The sequence below is a fragment of the Citrus clementina genome, unplaced genomic scaffold (genome assembly GCF_000493195.1).
Source record: "Citrus clementina cultivar Clemenules unplaced genomic scaffold, Citrus_clementina_v1.0 scaffold_8, whole genome shotgun sequence".
Lineage (NCBI taxonomy): Eukaryota > Viridiplantae > Streptophyta > Magnoliopsida > Sapindales > Rutaceae > Citrus > Citrus x clementina.
In genome coordinates this window covers 22,018,649-22,043,372 of record NW_006262022.1, presented here as the reverse complement: position 1 = coordinate 22,043,372, position 24,724 = coordinate 22,018,649, and the positions used below count along the sequence as shown (strand labels likewise).

Here is a 24,724-nt window from a genome sequence, read left to right as displayed (position 1 = left end):
ATATTCACCACCACACGGCATCAATCAGCAAACGAACAAAACAATAAAAATAAAAAAGAAAAATTAACTATCATCCTCCAAAAATTGAAATTTCAACAGAACCATTTCTAATTACCTCAACCAAAAATAACATCCTCAAATTTATCCAAAATCCAACAATAACCAAATAAAACAACAATGATAAGTCGCTTTAAACTTCTCACTGAAGAAGCAAAATAAACAGGCAACCTTTATCTCAATCGAGGGGAATCTCCACGTCACCATCATTAATCTCTTGCTGCAAATCCTTGGGGTCCTTCCCGTCTACCGTACACCCAACAGACACGCACGTACCCAGAATCTCCTTCACGGTCCCACTCAGTTCCTTAGCCATGGACCTCGGCCTCATGATTTTAGCAATCTCGATGACGTCGTCAAGCGTTATGTTCCCGTTATGCTTAATGTTTTTTGTCTTCTTTCTGTCTCTTTCGGGCTCCTTGAGGGCTTTGATAACGAGCGCCGCCGCCGACGGGACCACCGCGACTTTGGCCTGACGGTTCTGTACGGTCAACTTGACGGTGACGCGGAGGCCCTTCCAGTCTTTTGCGGTTTCTTTGGCGATGTCTTCTCCGATTTTCTTGGGGGAGAGACCGAGTGGTCCGATTTTTGGAGCCAGTGAACTGGCGGCTCCGACTTCGCCACCCGTGACCCGAACGTACACATCCACCACCTGGGACGGGTCGAATTTGGGCGGCATTCTTGTCTTCTTTGGGTGGGAAGGAAGATGACAGATTAGGGTTAGGGTTTGGAGATAGCGAGTGGAGAGAATTGGTGCTTAGTGAAATTGGGGATTATATAGCTAGGGTTTTGTAGTGAAATTACTGAAATGACATTTTTGTCTACCGAGTGATGGATTGCAATTTGCAAGGGGAAGAGAAATAACGAGTGGATAATTTTTACCTTTTATTTCGATCTTTTTTACTTTGTCTTACTCAACGACATAGAGCCCTATGGATACTATAACTAAATTATCCTTATAATAGTGAACTTTTTAAAGGATAAAAATTAGTTTTTCTTTTTCGTCTTTTAATTTAACTTTAAAAACTTAAATCGAATCAAAGTCTATCAATTTGAAATTTTTACAGTAAAATTAAACTGAATTTCGAGGTGGATCGATTCGGTTTGGGTTTGTTTGGTGGGTTTGGCTTGAGTCACTATGGTCACCCTTAATTTTTTAGCATTATGTGACTTGACAATAAAGGGTATCGCAGTCATTTACCTTAAGGCGGAGCCTTGTTCGATATACATGGACAACTATTAAATTACTTGAGAAAGTGTAAAAATACATGGATCCAGATGTTATTATCACTAGGATTACAAGAGGCGTTTTGCCTGGGGAGTTTTTTGGAAATTAATTTTTTTTTGGACGAAATGCACGTGGTAGCCCAGACATAAAAACGGCTCGTCTTCAAATGTTAAATTATCTAACCGACATGTCGTGCCATTCGTGCCATATTGTTCATAATGACTGACTTATCATCCGATTCCTTGGTATGCTACCCTTCTTACACATAAATTCAAATTCCCTCGAGAAAGAGAGACAACATTCAATAATATTTCAAATTTAATCACAAATGAAACTGTGGGTGTACATTTGAATTTTCTCACCTCACGTGAGCTCAAAGCTGAAGGCCATCAAAGTTTCATTATTAGTCCTAAATTCCCCCGCCTGTGATATGTACAATTAACCTAAATTGTTTGTGGGTGTTTTTGAACAATATGAAATTACTCAAACAATTCGATTCTTTCAATGATGCCTTGTGTACTCACATTTTTATTACAATTACTATAAACATTTGCCAACACAATGCGTCATCTTCATTCAAATCAATACAATCCCGTAATAACTTAGGACACACAGACTCCTGATAACAAGGAGTCAAACGACCAAGATTAACAATTTCGCACACTGCCTATTCAGATTTAAAAGTTGAAGCTCATGGAATGGAAGAGCCGGTGGTTTTGTCGTTCAAACATTTGGAGAAACAAAAGATCCTCTTCAGAAGAGAGACAAAAAACTGAGGAACCGGCAGCCCTGTCTTGCTGCAGAATTTCTTGCACGATCTAGCAATCGATTTTGTTACGTAATTAGAGAAATACGATAGCGTAAAAATTCCCACTGGGATAATAGAACAAGTGTAGAGCAAGATTTTTGCCCAATGTTCCTTATTTTTAATCATGAGCAGAATCGTTGCCGCAAATGCTACCGTCATAAGGCACGCAGAAAGAAACAGAAATGTGAACCCCAGTGTCAACTTATTCGGAAGAGACTGCTTGAAATCTTGTAATCTATATGGGGATGAGAGGATTGAGAGAAACGTAAACCCTGCAGCCAAAGCGAATGTGAGAGATAGAACGTTGGAGACAGCGAAAGTCGCAAAGAAAGGATGATGAAGGAGGATTGGATAGCCAGTTCCCACATTAGCACCTCCTGGTACAGTGTATGCAGCGAAGAAGGCCACGGTACCGACGAAAATTGCCACCGCTAAGCATCGATCTGCTGTGTGTTTTAACCATTCTTTTGATTGAGTACGAAGCTCATTATTTGCAGTAGCAAATAACTCTTCCGGGGTGAACCCCATGTTGTTCCGGTGATTCCTGAAATGGGGTATGCTCACTTCCTCTACACGCTGCAATACACACCAGAACCAACAAAGTTTGTTAATAGCAAAATTAGGATCCTCTCCTGATAATCTAAACTTACCAAAACCTTAAGTAAATAGGATTAGTGAAATCGTACCTCGTACCAAAGCAATTCTTCCTGCAAGACTAGAGCTGGGCCTTCCATCTTTTCAGGTACATAATCACTTCTTTTGATTCCGGTCATGTGCAGTAAAGTGTTGCCACCGTTGTCAATTTTCCGGACTAGCCTTCGCATTGGCACTTCCATTTGGACTACAAGCTCAAAAATCTCTAACTGCCGATACTTGATAGCTACATGCAATATATTTCTTCCTTCATCATCAATATGCTCAACTGCTTGGGGGTATACATTGAATATTTCTTTAACAATCTCTGTACATCCAGATTTTGTTGCTAGAAACAGAGGGGTTTCAGCATTATCGTTAGCAGAGCTTTCTCCAATCCCTTTCTGGTCAACGGATGAGGCATTGGGATTTGCCCCATATCTATGAATTTTAGGCTTACTCTGGTCCTGGAATGAATCAGTAATCTCCCATGAAGTATCCCTTCTAATTAGAAACCTGGCAAGCTCCATAGCTGATTCATATTGTCGCTCTTCCCCTTCAAATTCTGCTCTTCGGCTCAAACTACATTTATATTTAACTTTTCCCCCAAAAAAAAAAAAGAAAAAGAGTTAACAATTGTATAAATAAGCACTTTCCATTAGAATTTTCTTCTTCTTGTAAAGAGTCTCGGGAAAGTGATTTAAAAAGCAAACAAGGTTATTCAAATCTAAGCTGTCAAACAAGGAATTATTTTGTTACCATCTTTTAACAATATCTTATTTTAATTTCAAAACCAATAGGAAAATAAAAGGCAAATCAGAAGCAATGAATAATTCAATGTTTCCCGGAAAAACGGAGGCAAAAACGAAAATTATATTCAGTTTTTATTAAGAAAACCTCACCACAATAGATTAGTTTATTGAAAAACCCTTCGGCCCGTTTGCGATCAAAAGCTTCAAGCTTGCATGCCAGAAGCTGAAGAGCAGTCATCCCATCCACATCTTGCTCTTCAATCAAGTACCAGTAATCATGAGCAATTTGCAGGGCCAAATCTGTTTCAAAAAGATGAATACAGTTATAAACAAGGATAGAAATACATACGGACACTCAAAATTTAATTTGATCATCAAACCAGGGTACTAGGCAATAATTTTGAAAACTTACCGAAGTGCTGAGAAAGAATGGCAATGTGAAGAACATTAGTCTTATCATTTCTGTGAAGAAATGGCAGCTTAGTGCCGAGATCGTACCCAGAAACTCTACGAGCAAGAAAGTTGAATATATCAGCTTTGCCGTATCGGGCAGCACGAAGTAGAGCAGTCTCTCCATTGTTGTTGCGCATGCCTAGCAGCCCCGGCTCCTTCTTTAACAGCTTCTCCGCCACAGGAATCGCAAGGTTGCTTGTGGCAGTTTCATGTAGAATGGTGTTTCCTGCTTGATTCTGTCGAGTCATTTTGTCGAGATATTGGTCTGGTAACTCATCGAGAAGCTTGAGCACTAAGTTTCTTTTTTTGGAATAAGTAGCCATATGCAGAACTGTGTCATGGTGGATTGTTAAAATGTACAAGGCATGATCGGGAACTTTTCGGCAAAGCTCTATTACCTTCTGCTCATCTTCTCTGATCAGCAGAGCATTGTAAAGCTCTGCGTTGATCTTGTGTTTAGAACCAGTATCTTCTATAACAGAGCACATCATTAACAGAGGCACATGCAAAAATGCAATGATGACATCCAAGATTCTTGACATGCAACGATGACTTTTGGAATGCAATAGACATAATGATAACTGCCACCAACCCACCAGACAACAACTACCCTCTTCGTTTATTTTTCCTTTTAAGTTTCTCCTTGTAATTGTTACAATAGCTTCTTGTGTATTTATATCATTGTAGAATGGACGGTAATATATGAATAAACATTACTTTCTTGCCTTTTAATAAGAAGAGTTGAGTCGGAGAAGAAGAAGCCTAAAGAAGCCTGTGATGTGAAAGATTATTAATTATGACTAACAAGCTTGCAAATTAATTGGTTTATATGTTGACAATTTGCTTGTTAACATGGCGACCTGTGATGTGAAAGATTATTAATTATGACTAACAAGCTTGCAAATTAATTGGTTTATATGTTGACAATTTGCTTGTTAACATGGCGAAAGTATATTAGTACTCAACTAGAGTACACTTGTTTGATAAAATTCTGCTAGTTTGCTTCTTGCATGCATATGTTTTACTGTGAAAATCTCATGTGGTTTTAAAAAAATCATGTCAATCATATAACAATTAAATAATATGTTGTTATTTAATGTATTCAAATGCATCGCCGAATGGTAATCAAAATTTTCATTATTTTTTTTTTTGAGTTCTTATTGCAATTTCTAAATTCTATGCATCTTATTTCTGAATTTCTTAAAATATAATGAATTAATTGACAAATCATAATAAATAATTTGGGACATATAATACTAAAAAAATTGGAGGGGAAAAAAAACCTAGAGGCTATGCCATAGTAACGATGAATCATGTCTCATATTAACTGTAATAATGATAATCACTGAGTCTTATAAATAGAAAATATTCATCGGTAGAATAAATTAGTTTTATCGACTAATTACTTGACCTCATATTAAAAAACAAAAACTTAGAGGTTGTTTGTTTTTTAAATTAATGATTTAAAGTGACTTAACTTAATTAATTAAGTAGAGGTGTTTATTTTATAACTTAATGGAAAATTTTAGATAATTTTGACTTAATAAAATAATAATTTTTTTTAACTTTTTACTGAATAGAGAAATCTGAATAAGCCAAGTAATATCTAGTGTCAAAAAGACCCATATTTTATAAATTATCTTCATGCCTATTCCAAAATTCACCCATAAACATTTACCCACTAATAATCTCATCTTATATTATGTATATTTATGGGTGGGCATAGGTTGCTTTGAGTTGGGTTTTAAGTCAACTCAAATTAAACCATAAAAGCTTGGTTTCAACCCAAACTAATCCATTTGGGTTTGGTTTGAATTTTATTATCAAAATATTTTTTTATTTTGATAAATTTAATTATATAATAATTATTAATTATTAAATTAATATTAAAATATGAAAAAATATAGTGGATAAAAAGTATAAATAATAAATTTTACAATAACTTCATCCTTAAATTAAAGAATACTAGAAAATTAAAATAAAGTTTAATCACAAAAATCATTATTTCTCAATAAATGAGAACGTAAACTCTAATAATAAGCCTTCACAAACATGACATCAATAAGTAAATTTAAAGAAGGAAAAAAGACATCAATAAGTAAATTTAAAGAAGGAAAAAAAAACTAGTAGTATTAAGTATTAACCCTATTACAACACAAACTCTAACAATATCCATACAAATCAAAACAAGATAAGACATCCCAACTCAAGTGTCAAAGCAATCCGTCATAATCATTCCCATCCGCAGTATTTTAATCAAGAGATTCCACGATTAACAGAGTATGCTCATTCACCAACAAATATATAAATATTAAATGAAAAATAAAAGTTTTTTTTTTAAAAAAAAACTGATTTTGAATTTTATTGGCTCAATTCAGGAACTTGTAATACAAATCAAAACAACAAATAAATGAAAACAAATAAGATTCTGCAATTTCAACTGAGGACAATGAACGAACAAACACCATTTGAGAATTTTTGTGTCTTGGTTTTAGAAAGGAGAAGTTGCAGGTTGAAAGGTAGCTATTTTGAGTTCAGATTGGCAAATGGTCCATTTATTTAATTTTTTGATTTATTTTTACATGTTGCTTTTCTTTTCCAACTATTGACAATTGATCACGCGTGAACAATTTAATAGCGAGCTTTCACTGATTTGTTTTCATTTATTTCATTTGACAAGTTAGAGTATTGGGGTTTTATACATGACCCATGGGTAAACCATGCCCAACCCATAATGAAATGATTTTTTATATGAAACTCACTTCTAACTTATTTTCATAATTTACCCAACCCAAACCATTTAATTTGGTCTAGGTTGTAGGTTTATGCCCACCCGTATGTACATTATTGAGAATTGTGATGAAATTTGAAACTTATGCTATTTTATATATTATAATTACAAAATCATTTTGTATTCAATTGAATGTGGTTTTGCTTATATATATTAAAATATTATGGTATTTATGTTCTTTAGGATATATATATTATTTATTTGAAATTCAAATTTAATAAGAATACAAATGTAAAAGTACATGTTTTTAGTTTTTTTAAAAATTAAAAAAACAACAATTTAATACTTATTTTCTGAAATTCAGACAAAAAATAAATATATAATTCACATTAAAAACATTTAAATCTATTTAAAATTTAAATTAACTTAAATTTCAGATAAAAATAAAATAAACGCAACCTTTCTGTGTGATGGATAAACCACACGTATCTAATTATTAGATTCTAATAGGAATGTAACCTGTTCGGGTTATTGAATTAATTCACCATTTTCTTTTTGCTAAAGTTGATATGATGAGGTGCAACTCAACCCAACAAAGTTTATACTATTCCTATCTTGATAGGATTGAATTTCTTTAATTTGTCAAAAGAACATATAACCCCACCAACTTTTACAGAAAAACCATCACGATTATTGCTCTGTAATTGCTGCATGCTGCATGTGCCATTGTTTGAGAGTTTAATTAACCATAAACAAAGGTCAGTTCGCACTAAGGCAAAGTTGTTTGATTTCGGCAACTTCAACGTGAAAAACATGCAGAGAGCTTTTCTAGGTTAAAATTGGCAAATGACTATTTATAGAATAAATTATTGATGAGTGGCATTATTCTGTACAACTTCAACTTAAAAAGCAAAAAAGGAGAAAAAGAAAAGAAAAGAATCGTTGTCTATGAAAAGGCTTAAGAGGGCCATCAATCATGCAAAGTTTAAAACTATCGAGGGAAATTATTAATTTTTTTTTCTATTGAAATTAATATATACCACTTATCCTCTCTTCTTACTGTTTTTGTGATATCCAATGACTTTCATTGCATAGTATTACCTTTATTCTTCAATACACTTTTATTTATATTGATTATAAATTAAATAAATTATATAAATAAAATTTTATGTACTAAACATAAAAAAATATAGGTTTTGATGTGAATAAAAAAATTAATAATAAGGTATTTTCGTATTTTTTAAATATTTTTTGTAATAACTATTATTTTATATTTCTAAAATAAAGTATCAAGCCTATTTTCTAATAAACTTCTTATATCAAGAGGGTTTTTAGATATTATGAAAATAATATGAGGTAAGTGGTCTATATTGATCTCAATAGAGTAGAAATTGGTAATCTGCTAATATTCTAATACCAATACTATAGTCATCCACTAGATGAATCTCTTATAGCCAAGAGGAAAAATGAGAAACAATTTCATAAGTTAAGATTTAATGAAAAATAAGAGAAATTTTATAGGTTTGACCTAATTTATCTAGCTGACTTTTTTTTTATTATTATAAACCACCCAAAGGTAGAGATGGCCAATGGGCCGGACAGCATGGGCATGACACATGTCCGTACAGCACGGCACGACATGAGTATGTTTCAATGAGGCACGCGACACGGCATGGCACGGCACGTACGTGGGCTGGGCCGGTCTTAGAAGTTTAGACACGTGGGCCTTAAAAGTACGGTACGATTAGAGATGGGCTAAGCACGACACGATGAAAAAACCCACAATAAGCACATTTTATTTTTTTAATGAAAATAAACTTAAAATTTTATGATTTTACAAATAACTTGAAGTTGAATTTTTTAAATTCATTTAATTCTTAGTTTCAAACAAAATACTATAATTGATTTATATTTATAATTTATTAAATAAATAATTGATATCATGATTTTAAGGAATAAAATTATAAATATCATGACTTTATAAATATGCATTAATATTATTGTGAATTATGATCTATGACTCTAGGGAACTCTAAGTTAACAATTAAGCTAACCCTTAAGAAAAATTATTTATTATTTATTATTATTATTATTAAGTATTAAAAAAATTCTAATACTATAAGGTCAAATTTAATAATAATATTACATTTTCTTACTATTATTAGTTTATTATTGTTGAATATGGACTTGAGTTTTGAATTTTTGATTTTATTAAATTTGGATAAAGTCATAGACCTAAGAAAAATACATAAACTTGAAAAAAAATACGCCAACAACTTAGTATGCGCTGTTAAAAAATTAAAAAAGAAGAAAAAAGGTTAGTGAACTTTTTCTTAGGCACGACACGTATGGGCACGGTATGTGTGACGGGCCAGGCCTAAATAAAAAATATTTATGCACGGCATGGCACGGGCACGAGCACACATGGGCCTTGCTTTGGTGCCGTCACGGCCCATTGGCCATCTCTGCTCGAGGGTGAGGGGATTAGTCGGGACCCCCTTACCTGTGGATACCGACCCGACCCATTGGCCATATCCACTCCAAGGTGAGGGGATTAGGCAGGACCCCCTTATCTGTAGATTAGTGAAATAAAAACAAAAAATAATGTGGCTATTGGGATTTGAACCAAAACTTTAAAACCATCAAGTAACACTCTAACTATTGAACTGCAAGTCTTTTGTTTCTAGCTCACTTACTGTAGGTGAGACCACATTCAAATATGAGTAAAAAAATTCCATTATATTTATAATGTACTTAGTGACAAGATAAAGGAGTTTAATATCTCAACATAAACAGTAATTCAGGAATGAGACTTCTATCCCCGCATAAGGAAGATATACTTGCCCTCAACATCGAAAATAAAGAAACTTGCAATCAAAAGTTGAAAAAAATGTGTCCTACATAATTTTCTTCCCAATTGCTTGACAGAAAAACAAAATATGCCAACGCCGCAAGCCTATCATTGTCTTGCCTTATTTTAGCTTCCAAAATTTGGTACTTGGCTTTCATCTCTCTCTTTTTTATCTCTTTTTATTTTCCTTTTTTAACTTTTTTTCTAGCTTGGAATAGTAACGACTCTTTTTTGTTTAGGATAAACCAACACAAATAGTTCACGCATGCAAAGAAGAGTAAAAAAAATTCGAAAGATTAATTTGTAGGGACTCACTTTTATTGATGGTGTTTTTTAACACACACACACATATATGTATATATATATATACACACACGTGCCCTCATTTTGTTTTCATAAGGTTAAAAGTGTTAGTTTTTAATTTTTTTAAATCGCATGGTTTTATAGTTAATTCAATAACTGACTCTTTTAAACCGCACGATTTAAAAGTGTTTCTGCATTTAAAAAAATGTTGAAAATGATTATATATATATAGATAAGACATCAATGATAACAAGTCACAGTGAATTAACACCACACAAAAAAGGAAAATTTACAAATTGAAAACTACAAATTCAGCTCAAAGTTCCTAAATAATGAAACCCAAATCAATGTGTGATATATTCAATTCTAACATAAGAAGACTGCATGCTGAAGTCCAAAATTTCAAGAGATGGAAGAACTTGTAGCTTTCACCTTAAAACTGTTGGATAAGAAGCAAAATATGTTTACAAGCCACTGAGGGACAAATATTTTTGTCTTGTCTCGTAAATAATTGAGACCTCTTGTCACTGATTTTGTTATGTATAGAGGAAAATATGAGAGTGCAAAAACTCCAACTGGGATGAAAGTGCAAGTGTACAGCATAATTTTAGCCCAACTTTCCTCGCTCTTTATCATAAGCAGAATTGTTGCTATAAATGCTACCATCATAAGGCACACAGACAGAAGCAGAAATGTGAAGCCCAGGATCATTTTATTAGGAAGCGAGTGCTTACAGTCTTCCAATCTGAAAGGGGATGTGAGCATTGAGAGAAATGGAACCACAGCCGCCAAAGAAAATGTGAGAGATAGAACATCGGAGACGGTGAAAGCAACAAAGAAAAGATGATTAATGAGGATTGGATAGCCAATGTTCTCATCTGAGCCTCCTGGTACTGTGTATGCAGCAGCAAAGGCCACCACTGGGCATCCTTCTGTTGTGCGTATCAACCATTCTTTCGATTGAGCACGAAGCTCATTATTTGCTATTGCAAATAACTCTTCTGGGGTGAACCCCATGTTGTTCCCGTGGTTCAGGGAATGGGCCATTGTCACACTCTTCACTCGCTGTAAAAACACATAATAAATCAGTATATATATTACAGATATGATAAATCTCACCTCGTACCAGAGCAACTCGTCCCCCAAAAGTAGAGCAGGGCCTTCCATCTTTTCAGATACATAATCTTTTCTTTTGATCCCGGCCATGTGCAATATGGTGTTGCCATTGTAGTCTATTTTTCGAACTAGCCTTCCTTAACACTTTGTCTGCGACAGGGAGAGCATGGTTACTGGTGGCAGTCTCATGTTGAATAGTGTTTCCTGCTTTGTTTTGTCGTGTCATTTTGTCGAGAGACTGGTCAGGTAATTCGTCAAGTAGCTTTATCACCAAGTCACTCTTCTTGGTATAAGTAGCCATAAGCAGTACTGTGTCGTCATGTATTGTAAACACGTACAATGCATGATCAGGGACTTTTCTGCAGAGTTCAATCACCTTCTGCTCATCTTTTTTGATCATCAGGGCATTATAAAGCTCTGAGTTGATTTTAAGTTTAGCATCAGTATCTTCTATGCCTATGGAAGACATTTGAAGGCTGAGCAATTTAAAATTTAAGGGAGGTTAGGATAATGTACTAATTGGTTTTTGTGTGGCTTTGGCTTAATTAGTTTATATTATATATGTTGGGTTTAAATTGCTTGTTGACGGGGAAAGGTCTTTAGTACAGTAGATATGATACAAGACTGAGTACTTACCGAATAAAACTTTGTATTATGATATTCTAGCTTTTATTGGCGTGAGTCACATTCATAGTGGAAGCCTTAATAGTGAACTCGATAGAGTTTGCACCATTCCTATCCCCATAAGATTGCAGCTTTAACATCAATTGGTCGGATTAAAGCAAAACAGAAATGAAGTGCTGTCCCATTCCCGCACAACTTTGATTGAAAGAATAATTAACAGTTCTATATAACTGTTATTTAATTGCAAGACAAAGGACAAGTCCGAAATTTAACCATTAAGTTACCTGCTAAGATAAAGTTGAAGGTGCAAGCAGGTGACCGATTCCTGTGGCTTCAATGTGAAAGGCACAAAATTTGCTAACTGGCATCACTATGAAACCGGTGAAGAGTGGCTTCATAGAGAATAAAATAGATATGTATTAAAATCAATAAAGGTGTTTGGTAAATGAGAAAATGAAAGAAAACTTTAGCTAAGAAAATTCTTATTGATTAGAATCTTGAATTACATCGTTATGATTATGTTAACCACTATTTATAGTTACAGTGAAAACTGATTACAAAAAACAGAGCTCAAAGCTGCAACGTTAACTAACTAATAAGCCTTCCAATCATAACGTGCCAGCTGGACAAATTGTTACAACTAAAATCAAAACTAAATAACCACCCAATCCAGCTCAGCAGCTCAATACGTCATCAGCCAGCTCAGCAGCCTCAGCTTATACACTTAACATCCCCCCTCAAGCTCAACCTGGATTGGTAAGGGTGAGCTTGTCTCTTAGATAATGAAAAGGGTGATAAGCTAAAGCTTTAGTGAGGATATCAGCTGAGTTATGGGAACTGAGAACATAACTAACTTGGAAGCTCTTATTAGTAATCTTTTCTCGCAAGAAATGAACATAAAGTTCTATGTGCTTAGTTCGGGAGTGGAATTTGGGATTACTTGCTAAGGCAGCAGCACTCTAGTTATTACACCAAATGACAGGAGTATAGGCAAGAGAAATACCAATTTCAGTCAGCAAGGACTTAAGCCACAAAACTTCATATGCTGCCATTGCTAGAGCTCGATACTCAGACTCAGTACCAGACCTGGAAACCACCCATTGTTTCTTTGAACACCAAGAGATCAGATTAGGACCAAGGTAAACACAGTATCCAGCAATTGATTTTCGATCATCTCTATCAGCTACCCAGTCTGCATAAGTGAAACAATCTATATGTAAGGGCCCTTGATTGGAATACTGTAATCCCATATGCAATGTACCCTTTAGATATCGAAGAATCCTTTTGCATGCTTGCCAGTGATTGGTTGTTGGTGCAGCTAGAAATTGGCTGAGTTTGTTGACTGGAAATGCTATCTCAGGTCTGGTCAAGGTAGCATACTGAAGAGCTCCAATTGTACTTCTATATAAAGTTGCATCAGCAAATAAGTCACTGTCAGTTTTGGTAAGTGGAACATTGGCAGCCATGGGAGTAGAGCAAGGAGTACAATCTTGCATCTTAACTTTGTTGAGAAGATCTGCTATATACTTTGTCTGAGAGAGATGTAACCCTGTGGCAGTTTTGGTAACTTGAATACCAAGAAAATAATGCAATTCTCCAAGGTCTTTGAGAGCAAAGGTAGTCTGCAGATTAGTGATAACTTGTTGAATCTGTGTAGAATCTGAACCTGTTACAATGATGTCATCAACATAGACTAATACCAACAAGAGATGACCTTGAATTCTCTGGAAAAACAGAGTTATCAGACTTGGAATTCTTGAAGCCCCATTGATTAGTCAACATTGTTCCTAGTCTATCAAACCAAGCTCTAGGGGCTTGTTTAAGACCATATAATGCCTTTTGAAGTTTACAGATGTGAGTAGGTTTGGATTGATCCACAAAGCCTGGAGGTTGCTGCATATACACCTCTTCAGTAAGACAGCCATGGAGGAAAGCATTGTTTGTGTCGACTTGTCTTAGTGACCAGTGATTAAGAACAACCAAACTTAAAATAAGCTTAACTGTAGAAGCCTTCACCATTGGACTAAAAGTTTCATTATAATCAACACCTTGAGTTTGATGGAAACCCTTTGCTACAAGTCTGGCTTTATACTTGGAAACACTACCATCTGCATTGTGTTTAATTCGAAATACCCACTTGTTTCCTACAACTTTGACAAGTGATGTAGGCTAAACAAGTGTCCAAGTATGACTTTTAACTAAGGCTTGATACTCTTCTTGCATTGCTTGGAGCCAGTTTGGATCACTGAGAGCAGCTGAAACTGTAAGTGGTTCTGTTGGCTTAGGATTACATTCAACTAGGTAGGCCTTTTTTGGTTTAAAGACCCCATTTTTAGATCGAGTAGTCATGGAATGTCCAATTATGGGTTATGAAGGTGGAGATAGATGATGAATAGGTTGAGAAGATGATTGCTAATTTATAGGACTAGAAGTATGAGACAGCAATTGGTTTTCTGAACTAGACAAGTTTGAGGTGGAAGGTAAAACAGTTGCTGAAGGTGCAAATTGAGAGAAAGACCTATCAAGTTGTGCAGCAGTCTGTGATCATGTAAATGAGACAAGAGGGTTGGAAGAAGGAGACTCATGTGAAGAATCAGAACATGTCTTTGTAGAAAATTTTACAGCTGACTTAAATGGAAAAGAGAACTCATCAAAGATAACATGATTACTTATATAGACCCTTCCAGAGGGATGTAGACACTGATAACCTTTGTGAAGGGAGCTATAGCCAAGGAAGACACGCATTTCACTTCTGAACTGGAGCTTATAATGATTGTAAGGTCTGAGATAAGGGTAACAGGAACAACAAAAAACTTTCATCAATGTATAATCTGGTGGTTTGTGAAATAGTTTCTCAAATGGTGATTTATTATTGAGAATGGGTGTAGGAAGTCTGTTAATGAGATATGTGGCTGTATGAAATGCATTCCACCAGAATTTGAGTGGCAAGTGAGCTTGGGCAAGAAGGGTGAGGCCTGTTTCAACAATATGTCTATGTTTTCTCTCTATTTTCCCATTTTGGTGATGTATATAAGGGCATGGATGTCTGAATTGTATGCCTTGTTCAGAAAGATATGATACAAAAGGCTTGAATTCCCCACCCCAATCAGATTGTAAGCATTTAATTCTTAAATTCAGACAATTTTCAATCATGGTTTTGAAGTCAATAAAGGCTAACAGAGTTTTGGATTTTGCAGTAAGAGGAAATATCCAAGTGTATCGGGTGTAGTCATCCAGGATAGATAGATAATATGAGTATCCTTGGGAAGAGGTAATGGGAGCTGGTCCCCAAAGATCAGCATGTAACAATTCAAGGGGTTGAGTGGTTAAGGTTACTATTGAAGGAAAATGTTGCATATGACACTTGCCTAGTTGACAAGCATCACAAAACTGTAATTTTGAGTCTTTGGAAAGAACAAAAGTTGAATCCAGGCATTTCACAATTTGTTTTAAGGCATGAATTGTGGGATGACCCATTCTTTTGTGCAGTAAACTATAATCAACAGTCTTATTACATGAAGCAACATGAGCCATAGAGGCATTCTTATTTAATTGAGAACTATTTACAGCCTGAAAAGGAGAAGTTTCAGTATCAAATGAATTCAATTGAGTAAACATAGACACGGGTATTACTAACAATGGACTTATTGGATTGAAAACAGACTCAGATGAGGTGGACACTGGAATAACAAAACTTGAGTTATCACAGACTGCATTTAAACTTGAAACTTGATAAAGACCTCCTCTACATTGTTATCAGCAAGCAATTTGGAAACACTGATAAGGTTTTTAATAATTACAGGTACATGTAAAACATGATTCAGGTAAATAGGTTCTGTAGACAAGGTTTTAATAGCAACAGATCCAATATTATGAATAGGCAATCCCATACCATTTCCAACATGCAGTTTTTCACAGCCATGGTAAGTTGAGTATTTAGATAATATACCTGCATCTTGAGCAATGTGATTAGTTGCTCTAGAGTCAATGTACTAGGCTGGATCAGCTACACTGCTATAGTTTGCCAATTGTACAGAGGGAGGTACATTGTGAGGAATACCAATATTTCCAGCATACATGTTTGCCGTTTGAGTCCCATTATATGCACCATTTGCACTTTGAAAGTCAAAAACACCTTGAGGATTCATGATACCTGGATTCTGATAAGCAACATAGCCAAAGAAAGGTCCAGCTTGTCTAGGAAAATTTGGCCTGAATCCATAACCAAAACCAGAACCATTGTACCCAAAACCATTATACCCAGACCCTCTGCCAAAATAATTTTGATTGTTTCCAGAAAATCCTCTATAATTCTGACCTCCACCTCTTGGCCTAAAAGCATCAAAACCTCTATTTCTCGGAATAAAACCCTGATTGAACCTGTGTTTACACTTATAAGCTACATGGCCCGGAATGAAACAGATTTGACACACATCTTTTCCAGGACCAGTACTACTGTTCTGACTATTATCATAAGCACCAAAACCACCAGCACCTATATTTTTCTGATTATATCCAGATTTATTATAACCTTGGCTCTTCTGAGCAAAATTTGCTGTCATATCATGCAGAGATTCATTATGAGACTTTCCTTTGCTCATTTCAAGCCTAGTTTCATGACTAAGCATCATTGAATACACCTCATCAACAGTGAGTTTCTCTTTTTCCAGCCTAGTAAGTATATTTGTAACTAAAGATTCATAGTTATCATCTAATCCAGTGAGTAAGTGCATAATCAAGTCATTTGAAGTAACTGAATTACCTTCAATGGTCAAACTATCAGCAATTTTCTTCATCTTATTAAAATAATCACTTACTGAGAGTGATCCTTTCTTTGTTGATTGAAGTTGCATTTTCAAAGGCAGATACCTTGCTTTAGATTGTGACATGAAGATTTCAGCAAGCATCTCCCAAAGCTCAAGTGAAGTTTCACAGTTGATCACCATGATTAACACGTTATCCACCATTGACGACAGCATCCAGCTCTGCAGAAGCTTATCGGTTTTCATCCATAAGGCATAATCTGGATTCTCTTGTTTCTGTGAAGCTTCAGCTCCAGATCTTCGAAGTTCTTGAGTTGATTTAGTGAGATAACGTTCTGGACACACATTCTCACCATTGATGAAGCTTTCAAGTCCATTAGCAATGATTGATGTTCTAACTTGAGCCTTCCACACCAGATAGTTTGATCTGTCGAGCTTTACAGGTTGAACAAAATAAAATGAGAGTGAGGAAGAAGCTATATGATTGGATCCAGACATAAGTCTCAGCTCTGATACCATATTAAAATCAATAAAGGTGTTTGGTAAATGAGAAAATGAAAGAAAACTTTAGCTAAGAAAATTCTTATTGATTAGAATCTTGAATTACATCGTTATGATTATGTTAACCACTATTTATAGTTACAGTGAAAACTGATTACAAAAAACAGAGCTCAAAGCTGCAACGTTAACTAACTAATAAGCCTTCCAATCATAACGTGCCAGCTGGACAAATTGTTACAACTAAAATCAAAACCAAATAACCACCCAATCCAGCTCAGTACGTCATTAGCCAGCTCAGCAGCCTCAGCTTATACACTTAACAATATGAATTGGAATCACTCTTTGCATCATTCACCAAAAAGAAAAAGGGATCAATAGAAAATAAAAAAGAGTTTATGTCGCTTCTACTGCAAATTGAATCCTGGCATTGAAATCCCTAATGAAGCTTATTCGGCTTAGATTTTACTTCATCTCCGACCCCAAAGGCGAAATCAATATTGTCAAAGCCATTAAAAATGGAGGAATTCAAGCGACGTACTTTTTAAGTGCATTTGAATTCAATATACAAGCAGAATTTCTAGAAGACAATAAAGACTTGCAAACTCATTATTGCAAGAAACTTATTTTAACAGGCACAATTTAAGCATGGCATGTGTACATAATTCATGGAATAAAGGAAGAACTAGAAGATCGAGCTCGAGTACTATTGGAAAGACATGAGATCTTCTTCAGTAGAGCTGTTATTTTCCTACATTGACCTTAATTTAAGTTATTTTTACAACTTTTGTCGTGATTTTTCCCGTTAACGAATAGGGATGGCAATGTGGAGGAGACTGATATCCCCGTATCTATCTCCGATATTTTGCATATGTCTCAATCTCTTCCTCGTCCCCATCAGAATTGTTTAAAGAAATTTTCGTCCCCCCCCTCGAATAATAAAAGGGATCCCCGAAGGTTCCCGAAAACCCCCTAAATAACCATTAGATTTTTAGTTTCTAAATTTGATTTAATCTATTAAAATAAAAATTTTAAATAAAAGTAAAGTTTGACAATATATCTTGATAAAGTTTGGATATTATAACTTTAGCTTTTGCTTTAGTTTGTTTTATTAGATAAAAGTTAAATTTAAAAAATTTTTGGCCCAAGGCCTTTTAAATAAGATATGATCAAATAGTAATTTAAGACTCCAGTTTGTTAGTTGGACCTGAAAATTTCATAATATATTTGTATAAATATATTGATATTTGTTATTTATACTAATATTTAATATTTTATCATTTAAATTTTTTTATTTATTCATTATTATTTCTAAAAAATGAAATTAGAATTAAAAATTAAGTTTGGAAAATGGGGAATTTTGGTGGGGGGAGAAATGGGGATTCAAGCTTATCCATGCCCTTCCCCGAAAAATAAATTGGGTAAAAAATCATCCTCATCTCTTTTCCCAATAAGAATTTAGGTATAAAATTGTCTTCACACCCTCTTCAAATGGAAAAAAAAAAATCCTCGAGGGGCCGTCCCCATGGGAATTTTTGCCATGTCTATTAATGAATGACCTTTGCACACTAACAGCATGATAGTTGTATGCTTGGAAGGATGAGGATATGCAAAAAGATTGAACGATACAATAAAAAAATAAAATAATACTTAAGTACGAATTTACCGAAGTGTTGAGAAATAATAGCCATGTAAAGAATAGTGGAGTGGTCATTCTTCCGAAGAAACGGCTGCTTACTGGGTTGATTATAACCAACAAGAAAGTTAAGTATATCAGCTTTACCATAACGTGCAGAACGAAACAGAGCAGTCTCCTTATTGTTGTTACGCATCCCTGTCATCCAAAGAGCTTTTCCCATGAGCCCATATCCAGACTCATCCATTATGAGCTTTTAAATTTTCAGTCCAAGATTAGGCTCATTTGTTGCGGCCTGGGCCTAAAGTCCGCGGGTCTTGATGGACCCTTTACAGGCCGGGTCAGGCCCATAATTTTTTGCCATTTCTAGTTTTCGTGGGAGTTTTGAAAATTAAATTTTTTTGGACAAAATGCACAAGGTTGCCCGTAAATAAAAACGGCTCGTCTTCAAATGTTACATTATCTAACTAACATGTCATAACATTTGCACCACATTGTTCATAATGATTGACTTATCATCGGATTCCTTGATATGCAACGCTTCTTACACATAAATTCAAATTCAAATAAAGACAACATTCAATAACTCCTATTCTTTTTTCTCTTTTAATCTCTCCTAGTGAAATAAGTGACTAAAATTTAATTTTAAATTTTGATGTTGACAAATGACAATCAAACTAATTTTATTTATTTATTTACAATTAAACCAACTTTTTTAATTAATTTTGAAAAATTAAGAGAATAGCAGAAAAAAACACTTGGAGATGATTCTAATCATTCATTTTTATTAGTCCTAAATTCCCCCGCCTGGGATATGTACAATTAACCTAAATTGATCGTGGGTGTTTTTGAAGAATATGAAATTACTCAAGCAATTCGATTCTTTCAATGATGCCTCGTGCACTCACATTTTTACTACAATGACTATAAACATTTGCCAACACAATGCATCATCTTTATTCAAATCAATAGAATCCGGTAATAACTTAAGACACACAGACTCCTGATAACAAGGAGTCAAATGACCAAGATTAACAATTTCGCACACTGCCCATTCAGATTTAACCGTCGAAGCTCATGGAATGGAAGAGCTGGTGCTTTTGTCGTTCAAACATTCGGAGAAGCAAAAGATCCTCTTCAGAAGAGAGGCAAAACACTGAGGAACCAGCAGCCCTGTCTTGCTGCTGAATTTCTTGCACGATCTAGCAATCGATTTTGTTATATAAATAGGGAAATAGGATAGTGCAAAGATTCCCACTGGGATAAAAGAGCAAGTGTACAGCAAGACTTTTGCCCAATGTTCCTTATTTTTAATCATGAGCAGTATCGTTGCTGCAAATGCTACCATCATAAGGCACACAGAAAGAAACAGAAATGCGAAGCCCATTGTCAACTTATTCGGAAGAGACTGCTTGAAATCTTGTAATCTAAATGGGGATGAGAGGATTGAGAGAAACGTAACCACTGCAGCCAAAGAGAATGTGAGAGATAGAACGTCGGAGACAGTAAAAGTCACAAAGAAAGGATGACGAAGAAGGATTGGATAGCCGGTTTCCTCATTTGCGCCTCCTGGTACAGTGTATGCAGCGGCAAAGGCCACGGTAGCGATGAGAACTGCCACCACTGAGCATCCTTCTGCTGTGTGTATTAACCATTCTTTTGATTGAGCGCGAAGCTCATTATTTGCAGTAGCAAACAACTCTTCCGGGGTGAACCCCATGTTGTTCTGGTGATTCCTGAAATGGGGCATGCTCACTTCCTCTACACGCTGCAATACACACCAGAACCAACAAAGTTTGTTAATAGCAAAATTAGGATCTTTTCCTGACAATCTAAACTTACCAAGAGCTTAAGTGAATGGGATTAGTGAAATCGTACCTCGTACCAAAGCAATTCTTCCTGCAAGACTAGAGCCGGGCCTTCCATCTTTTCAGGTACATAATCACTTCTTTTGATTCCGGTCATGTGCAGTAAAGTGTTGCCACCGTTGTCAATTTTCCGGACTAGCCTTCGCATTGGCACTTCCATTTGGATTACAAGCTCAAAAATCTCTAGCTGCCGATACTTGATAGCTACATGCAATATATTTCTTCCTTCATCATCAATATGCTCAACTGCTTGGGGGTATACATTGAATATTTCTTTAACAATCTCTATACATCCAGATTTTGTTGCTAGAAACAGAGGGGTTTCAGCATTATCGATAGCGGTGCTTTCTCCAATCCCTTTCTGATCAACGGATGAGGCATTAGGATTTGCCCCATATCTATGAATTTTAGGCTTGCTCTGGTCTTGGATTGAATCAGTAATCTCCCATGAAGTATCCCTTCTAATTAGAAACCTGGCAAGCTCCATAGCCGATTTACATTGCCGCTCTTCCTCTTCAAATTCTGCTCTTCGGCTCAAACTACAATTATATTTAACTTTTCCACCAAACAAAAAAAAGAAAAAAATTAAAAGAAAAGAGAGTTAACAATTGCATAAATAAGCACTTTCCATTAGAATTTTCTTCTTCTTGTAAAGAGTGTCGGGAAAGTGATTTAAAAAGTAAACAATATTATTCAAATCTAAACTCTCAAAGAAGGAATTATTTTGTTAGTATCTTTTAACAATATCTTATTTTAATTTCAAAACCAATAGAAAAATAAAACGCAAATCAGAAGCAATAAATAATTCAATGTTTCCCAGAAAGACGGAGGCAAAAACGAAAATTACATTTAGATTTTATTAAGAAAACCTCACCATAATAGATTAGTTTATTGAAAAACCCTTCAGCACGTTTGCGATCAAAAGCTTCAGGCTTGCATGCCAGAAGCTGAAGAGCAGTCATCCCATCCACATCTTGCTCTTCAATCAAGTACCTGTAATCGTTCGCAATTTGCAGGGCCAAATCTATTTCAAAAAGAAGAATACAGTTATAAACAAAGATAGAAATACATAAGGACACTCAAAATTTAATTTGATCGTCAAACCAGGGCACTAGGGAATAATTTTGAAAACTTACCAAAGTGCTGAGAAAGAATGGCAATGTGAAGAACATTAGTCTTATCGTTTCTGTGAAGAAACGGCAGCTTAGTACCGAGATCATACCCAGAAACTCTACCGGCAAGAAAGTTGAATATATCACCTTTGCCGTATCGGGCAGCACGAAGTAGAGCAGTCTCTCCATTGTTGTTGCGCATGCCTAGCAGCCCCGGGGCTTTCTTTAACAGCTTTTCAGCGACAGGAATCGCATGGTTGCTCGTGGCAGTTTCATGTAGAATGGTGTTTCCTGCTTGATTCTGTCGCGTCATTTTGTCGAGATATTGGTCGGGTAACTCGTCGAGAAGCTGCAGCACTAAGTTGCTTTTTTTGGAATAAGTAGCCATATGCATAACTGTGTCATCGTGGATTGTTAAAATGTACAAGGCATGATCGGGAACTTTTCGGCAAAGCTCTATCACCTTCTGCTCATCTTCTCTGATCAGCAGAGCATTGTAGAGCTCTGCGTTGATCTTGTGTTTAGAACCAGTATCTTCTATAACAGAGCGCATCATTATCAGAGAAGTTGAGTTGGAGAAAAAGATGCCAAAGAAGCCTGTGATGTGAAAGATGATTAGTTATGACTTATAAGCTTGCCAATTAATCGGTTTATACGTTGGGTATACAATTTGCTTGTTAATGTGGGGAAAGTATATTAGTACTCAACTAGGGTACACTTGTTTGACAATACTCTGCTAGTTTGCTTCTTGCATACATCTATTTTACTGTGAAAATCTCATGTACATTTAAAAATACCATGCCAATCGTACAACAACTAAATAATATGTTTATGTTGTTATTTAATGTATTCAAGTGCATCACCAAATGGTAATCAACTTTTTCATTTTTTTTTTAGTTCTTATTACAATTTCTAAATTCTACTGCATCTTATTTCTGAATTTCATAAAATATAATGACTTCATTGACAAATCATAATAAATAATTTAGGACATAAAATGCTAAAAGAATTGGAGGGAAAAAAAACCTAGAGGCTGTGTCACAGTTACGATGAATTATGTCTCACATTAACTGTGATAATGAGAATCATTGAGACTTATAAATAGAAAATATTCCTCAGCAAAATAAATTTGTTTTATCGATTAAATAGTGACATCATATAAAAAAAATTAGAGAATGTTTGTTTTTTAAGTTAATGACTTAAAGCGGCTTAATTAATTAAGTTAAGTAGATGTGTCTGTTTTTATAACTTAATGAGACTTTTTAGATAATTTTGACTTAATAAAAATTTTTTTTTTTTACTTTTTACTTGATAGAGAAATTTGAATAAGCCAACTAATATCTAATGTTAAAAATATCCCTATTTTATAAATTATTTTACATGCCTATTCCAAAATCCACCCATGAACATTTACCCATTAATAATCTCACCTTATATTATGTACTATTATTGAGAATTTGTGATAAAATTTGAAACTCATGCTATTTTATATATTATAATTCAATAATTATTATGTATTCAATTGAATGTGGTTTTGCTTATATATATTAAAATATTACGGTATTTATGTTCTTTGGGATATATGTATTATTTATTTGAAATTCAAATTTAATAAAAATACAAAAATAAAAATACATTTTTAGTTTTTTTAAGTTGAAAAAAAAAAGTAATTTAATACTATCTTCCAAAGATTCAGACAAAAAAAAAATTAAATATATAATTCAAATTGAAACATTCAAATTTATTTAAAATTTAGATTAACTTAAGATTGAGGTTGGGCAGCTGTATCTTAAAAGTTATAGTACTAAATTGTTTGGTAAATACTAACTGTTGTAACTTGGAAGCTATATTGATATGATTTTTCACTTGTATAATAGAAAATTTATTATATATTATTAACTTTTATTTTATAATTACAGTTTTTTTTACAATAGTTGTAGCTTAAAAAATACAACACCTCAATCACAAACGCATCATAAGTCTATTTAAATTTCGAAAAAAAAAAAAACGAATGCCAGGGTAGTGTGTAAAGAATAAACCACACGTATCTAATTATTAGATGCTAATAAGAATGTAACTTAGTTGGGGTTATTGAATTAACTATTATCGCGTGATTCACCTTTTTCATTTTTCGCTAAAGTTGATATGATGAGGTGTAACTCAACCCAACAAAGTTTATACTATTCCTATCTTGATAGGATTGAATATCTTTAATTTGTCGAAAGAGCATATAACCCCACCAACTTTTACAGAAAACCCATCAAGATTATTGCTCTGTAATTGCTTCATGTACCATTGTGTTGAGAGTTTAATTAACCATAAAAAAAAATTAAGTTCCCACTAAGACAAAGTTAGTTGATTTCGGCGACTTCAACGTGAAAAACATGCAGATAGCTTCTTCTAGGTTAAAATTTGCAAATGACTGTTTACAGAATAAATTATTATTGATGAGTGGAATTATTCTGTACAACTTCAACTTAAAAAGCAAAAAAGAAAAAAAAATGAGAAAAGAATCGTTGTCTATGAAAAGGCTTAAGAGGGCCATCCATCGTGCAAAGTTTAAAACTGTCGGGAGAAATTATTAATTTTTTTTATTAAAATTAATATATATCACATCTCATCTCTTCCTACTGATATCCAATGACATTCATTACATAGTATTACTTTTATTTTCTAATACACTTTTATTTATATTAACTATAAATTAAATGAATTATATAAATAAAAATAAAAGAAGTTACATACTAAACATAAAAAATATAGGTTTCGATGTAAATAAAAAATTAATAATAAGGTATTTTTTGTATTTTTTTAAATTATAATAACTATTATTCTATATTTCCAAGATAAAATATCAAGCCTATTTTCTAACAAACTTTTTATATGAAGAGGGGTTTAAAATATTATGAAAATAATATGAGGTAAGTGGTATAGAATGATCTCAATAGCGTAGAAACTGGTAATCTCCCAATATTCTAATACCAATAATATAGTCATCCACTAGATGAATCTCTTATAGCCAAGAAGAAAAATGAGAAACAATTTCACACGTTAAGATTTAATGAAAAATAAGAGAAATTTTATAGGTTTGACCTAATTTATGCAGCTCACTTAGGTGGCGTTTATTTTTTTATCTGAAATCTGAATATACCTGAATTAGTCTGAATTCTGAATAGATCTGAATTTCTGAATCTAAATAATATGTTTATTTTTTCGTTTGAATCTTGAAAATAAGTATTAACTTGTTTGTTTTTTTCAACTTAAAAAACTGAAAATATGTACTTTTACATT

At 34.2% G+C, this 24,724-nt stretch overlaps 4 protein-coding genes across 4 annotated transcripts; all 4 read right to left on the bottom strand.

The window, feature by feature from the left end:
- Positions 1-84: 84 nt before the first annotated feature.
- Positions 85-904, bottom strand: LOC18033741 (60S ribosomal protein L12). Its single transcript, XM_006424512.2, has one exon. The coding sequence runs from the start codon at positions 734-736 to the stop codon at positions 236-238; it is 501 nt and encodes a 166-aa protein (XP_006424575.1). The 5' UTR covers positions 737-904; the 3' UTR covers positions 85-235.
- A 1,046-nt stretch (positions 905-1,950) lies between these two features.
- LOC18035160 lies at positions 1,951-4,424 on the bottom strand. Its single transcript, XM_024179429.1, has 4 exons — positions 3,891-4,424; positions 3,629-3,778; positions 2,780-3,324; positions 1,951-2,669 (listed from the first exon to the last, which is right to left on the bottom strand). The coding sequence occupies exons 1-4, from the start codon at positions 4,420-4,422 to the stop codon at positions 1,977-1,979; spliced, it is 1,920 nt and encodes a 639-aa protein (XP_024035197.1). The 5' UTR covers positions 4,423-4,424; the 3' UTR covers positions 1,951-1,976.
- A 5,794-nt stretch (positions 4,425-10,218) lies between these two features.
- Positions 10,219-11,401, bottom strand: LOC18035324 (ankyrin repeat-containing protein ITN1). Its single transcript, XM_024179921.1, has 3 exons — positions 11,172-11,401; positions 10,936-11,065; positions 10,219-10,881 (listed from the first exon to the last, which is right to left on the bottom strand). Exons 1-3 carry the CDS (start codon positions 11,399-11,401, stop codon positions 10,219-10,221), a joined length of 1,023 nt encoding a protein of 340 aa, XP_024035689.1.
- Positions 11,402-19,376: 7,975 nt separating this feature from the next.
- On the bottom strand, positions 19,377-22,038 carry LOC18034649 (ankyrin repeat-containing protein At5g02620). Its single transcript, XM_024179293.1, has 4 exons — positions 21,458-22,038; positions 21,196-21,345; positions 20,332-20,876; positions 19,377-20,221 (listed from the first exon to the last, which is right to left on the bottom strand). Exons 1-4 carry the CDS (start codon positions 21,987-21,989, stop codon positions 19,529-19,531), a joined length of 1,920 nt encoding a protein of 639 aa, XP_024035061.1. The 5' UTR covers positions 21,990-22,038; the 3' UTR covers positions 19,377-19,528.
- Positions 22,039-24,724: the final 2,686 nt, after the last annotated feature.

Excerpts from the sequence above, each read along its gene's own strand:
- LOC18035160 (XM_024179429.1), bottom strand. The coding sequence starts at position 4,422 with ATGATGTGCTCTGTTATAGAAGATACTGGTTCTAAACACAAGATCAAC. Across the intron at positions 3,325-3,628 it reads CAATAAACTAATCTATTGTG|TTAAATATAAATGTAGTTTG; the intron begins GTGAGGTTTTCT and ends TTGGGGGAAAAG. Across the intron at positions 2,670-2,779 it reads AAGAATTGCTTTGGTACGAG|CGTGTAGAGGAAGTGAGCAT; the intron begins GTACGATTTCAC and ends TGTGTATTGCAG.
- LOC18035324 (XM_024179921.1), bottom strand. The coding sequence starts at position 11,401 with ATGTCTTCCATAGGCATAGAAGATACTGATGCTAAACTTAAAATCAAC. Across the intron at positions 11,066-11,171 it reads CTTGACGAATTACCTGACCA|GCTAGTTCGAAAAATAGACT; the intron begins GTCTCTCGACAA and ends GTGTTAAGGAAG. Across the intron at positions 10,882-10,935 it reads ACGAGTTGCTCTGGTACGAG|CGAGTGAAGAGTGTGACAAT; the intron begins GTGAGATTTATC and ends GTGTTTTTACAG.
- LOC18033741 (XM_006424512.2), bottom strand. The coding sequence starts at position 736 with ATGCCGCCCAAATTCGACCCGTCCCAGGTGGTGGATGTGTACGTTCGG.
- LOC18034649 (XM_024179293.1), bottom strand. The coding sequence starts at position 21,989 with ATGATGCGCTCTGTTATAGAAGATACTGGTTCTAAACACAAGATCAAC. Across the intron at positions 20,877-21,195 it reads CAATAAACTAATCTATTATG|TTAAATATAATTGTAGTTTG; the intron begins GTGAGGTTTTCT and ends TTGGTGGAAAAG. Across the intron at positions 20,222-20,331 it reads AAGAATTGCTTTGGTACGAG|CGTGTAGAGGAAGTGAGCAT; the intron begins GTACGATTTCAC and ends TGTGTATTGCAG.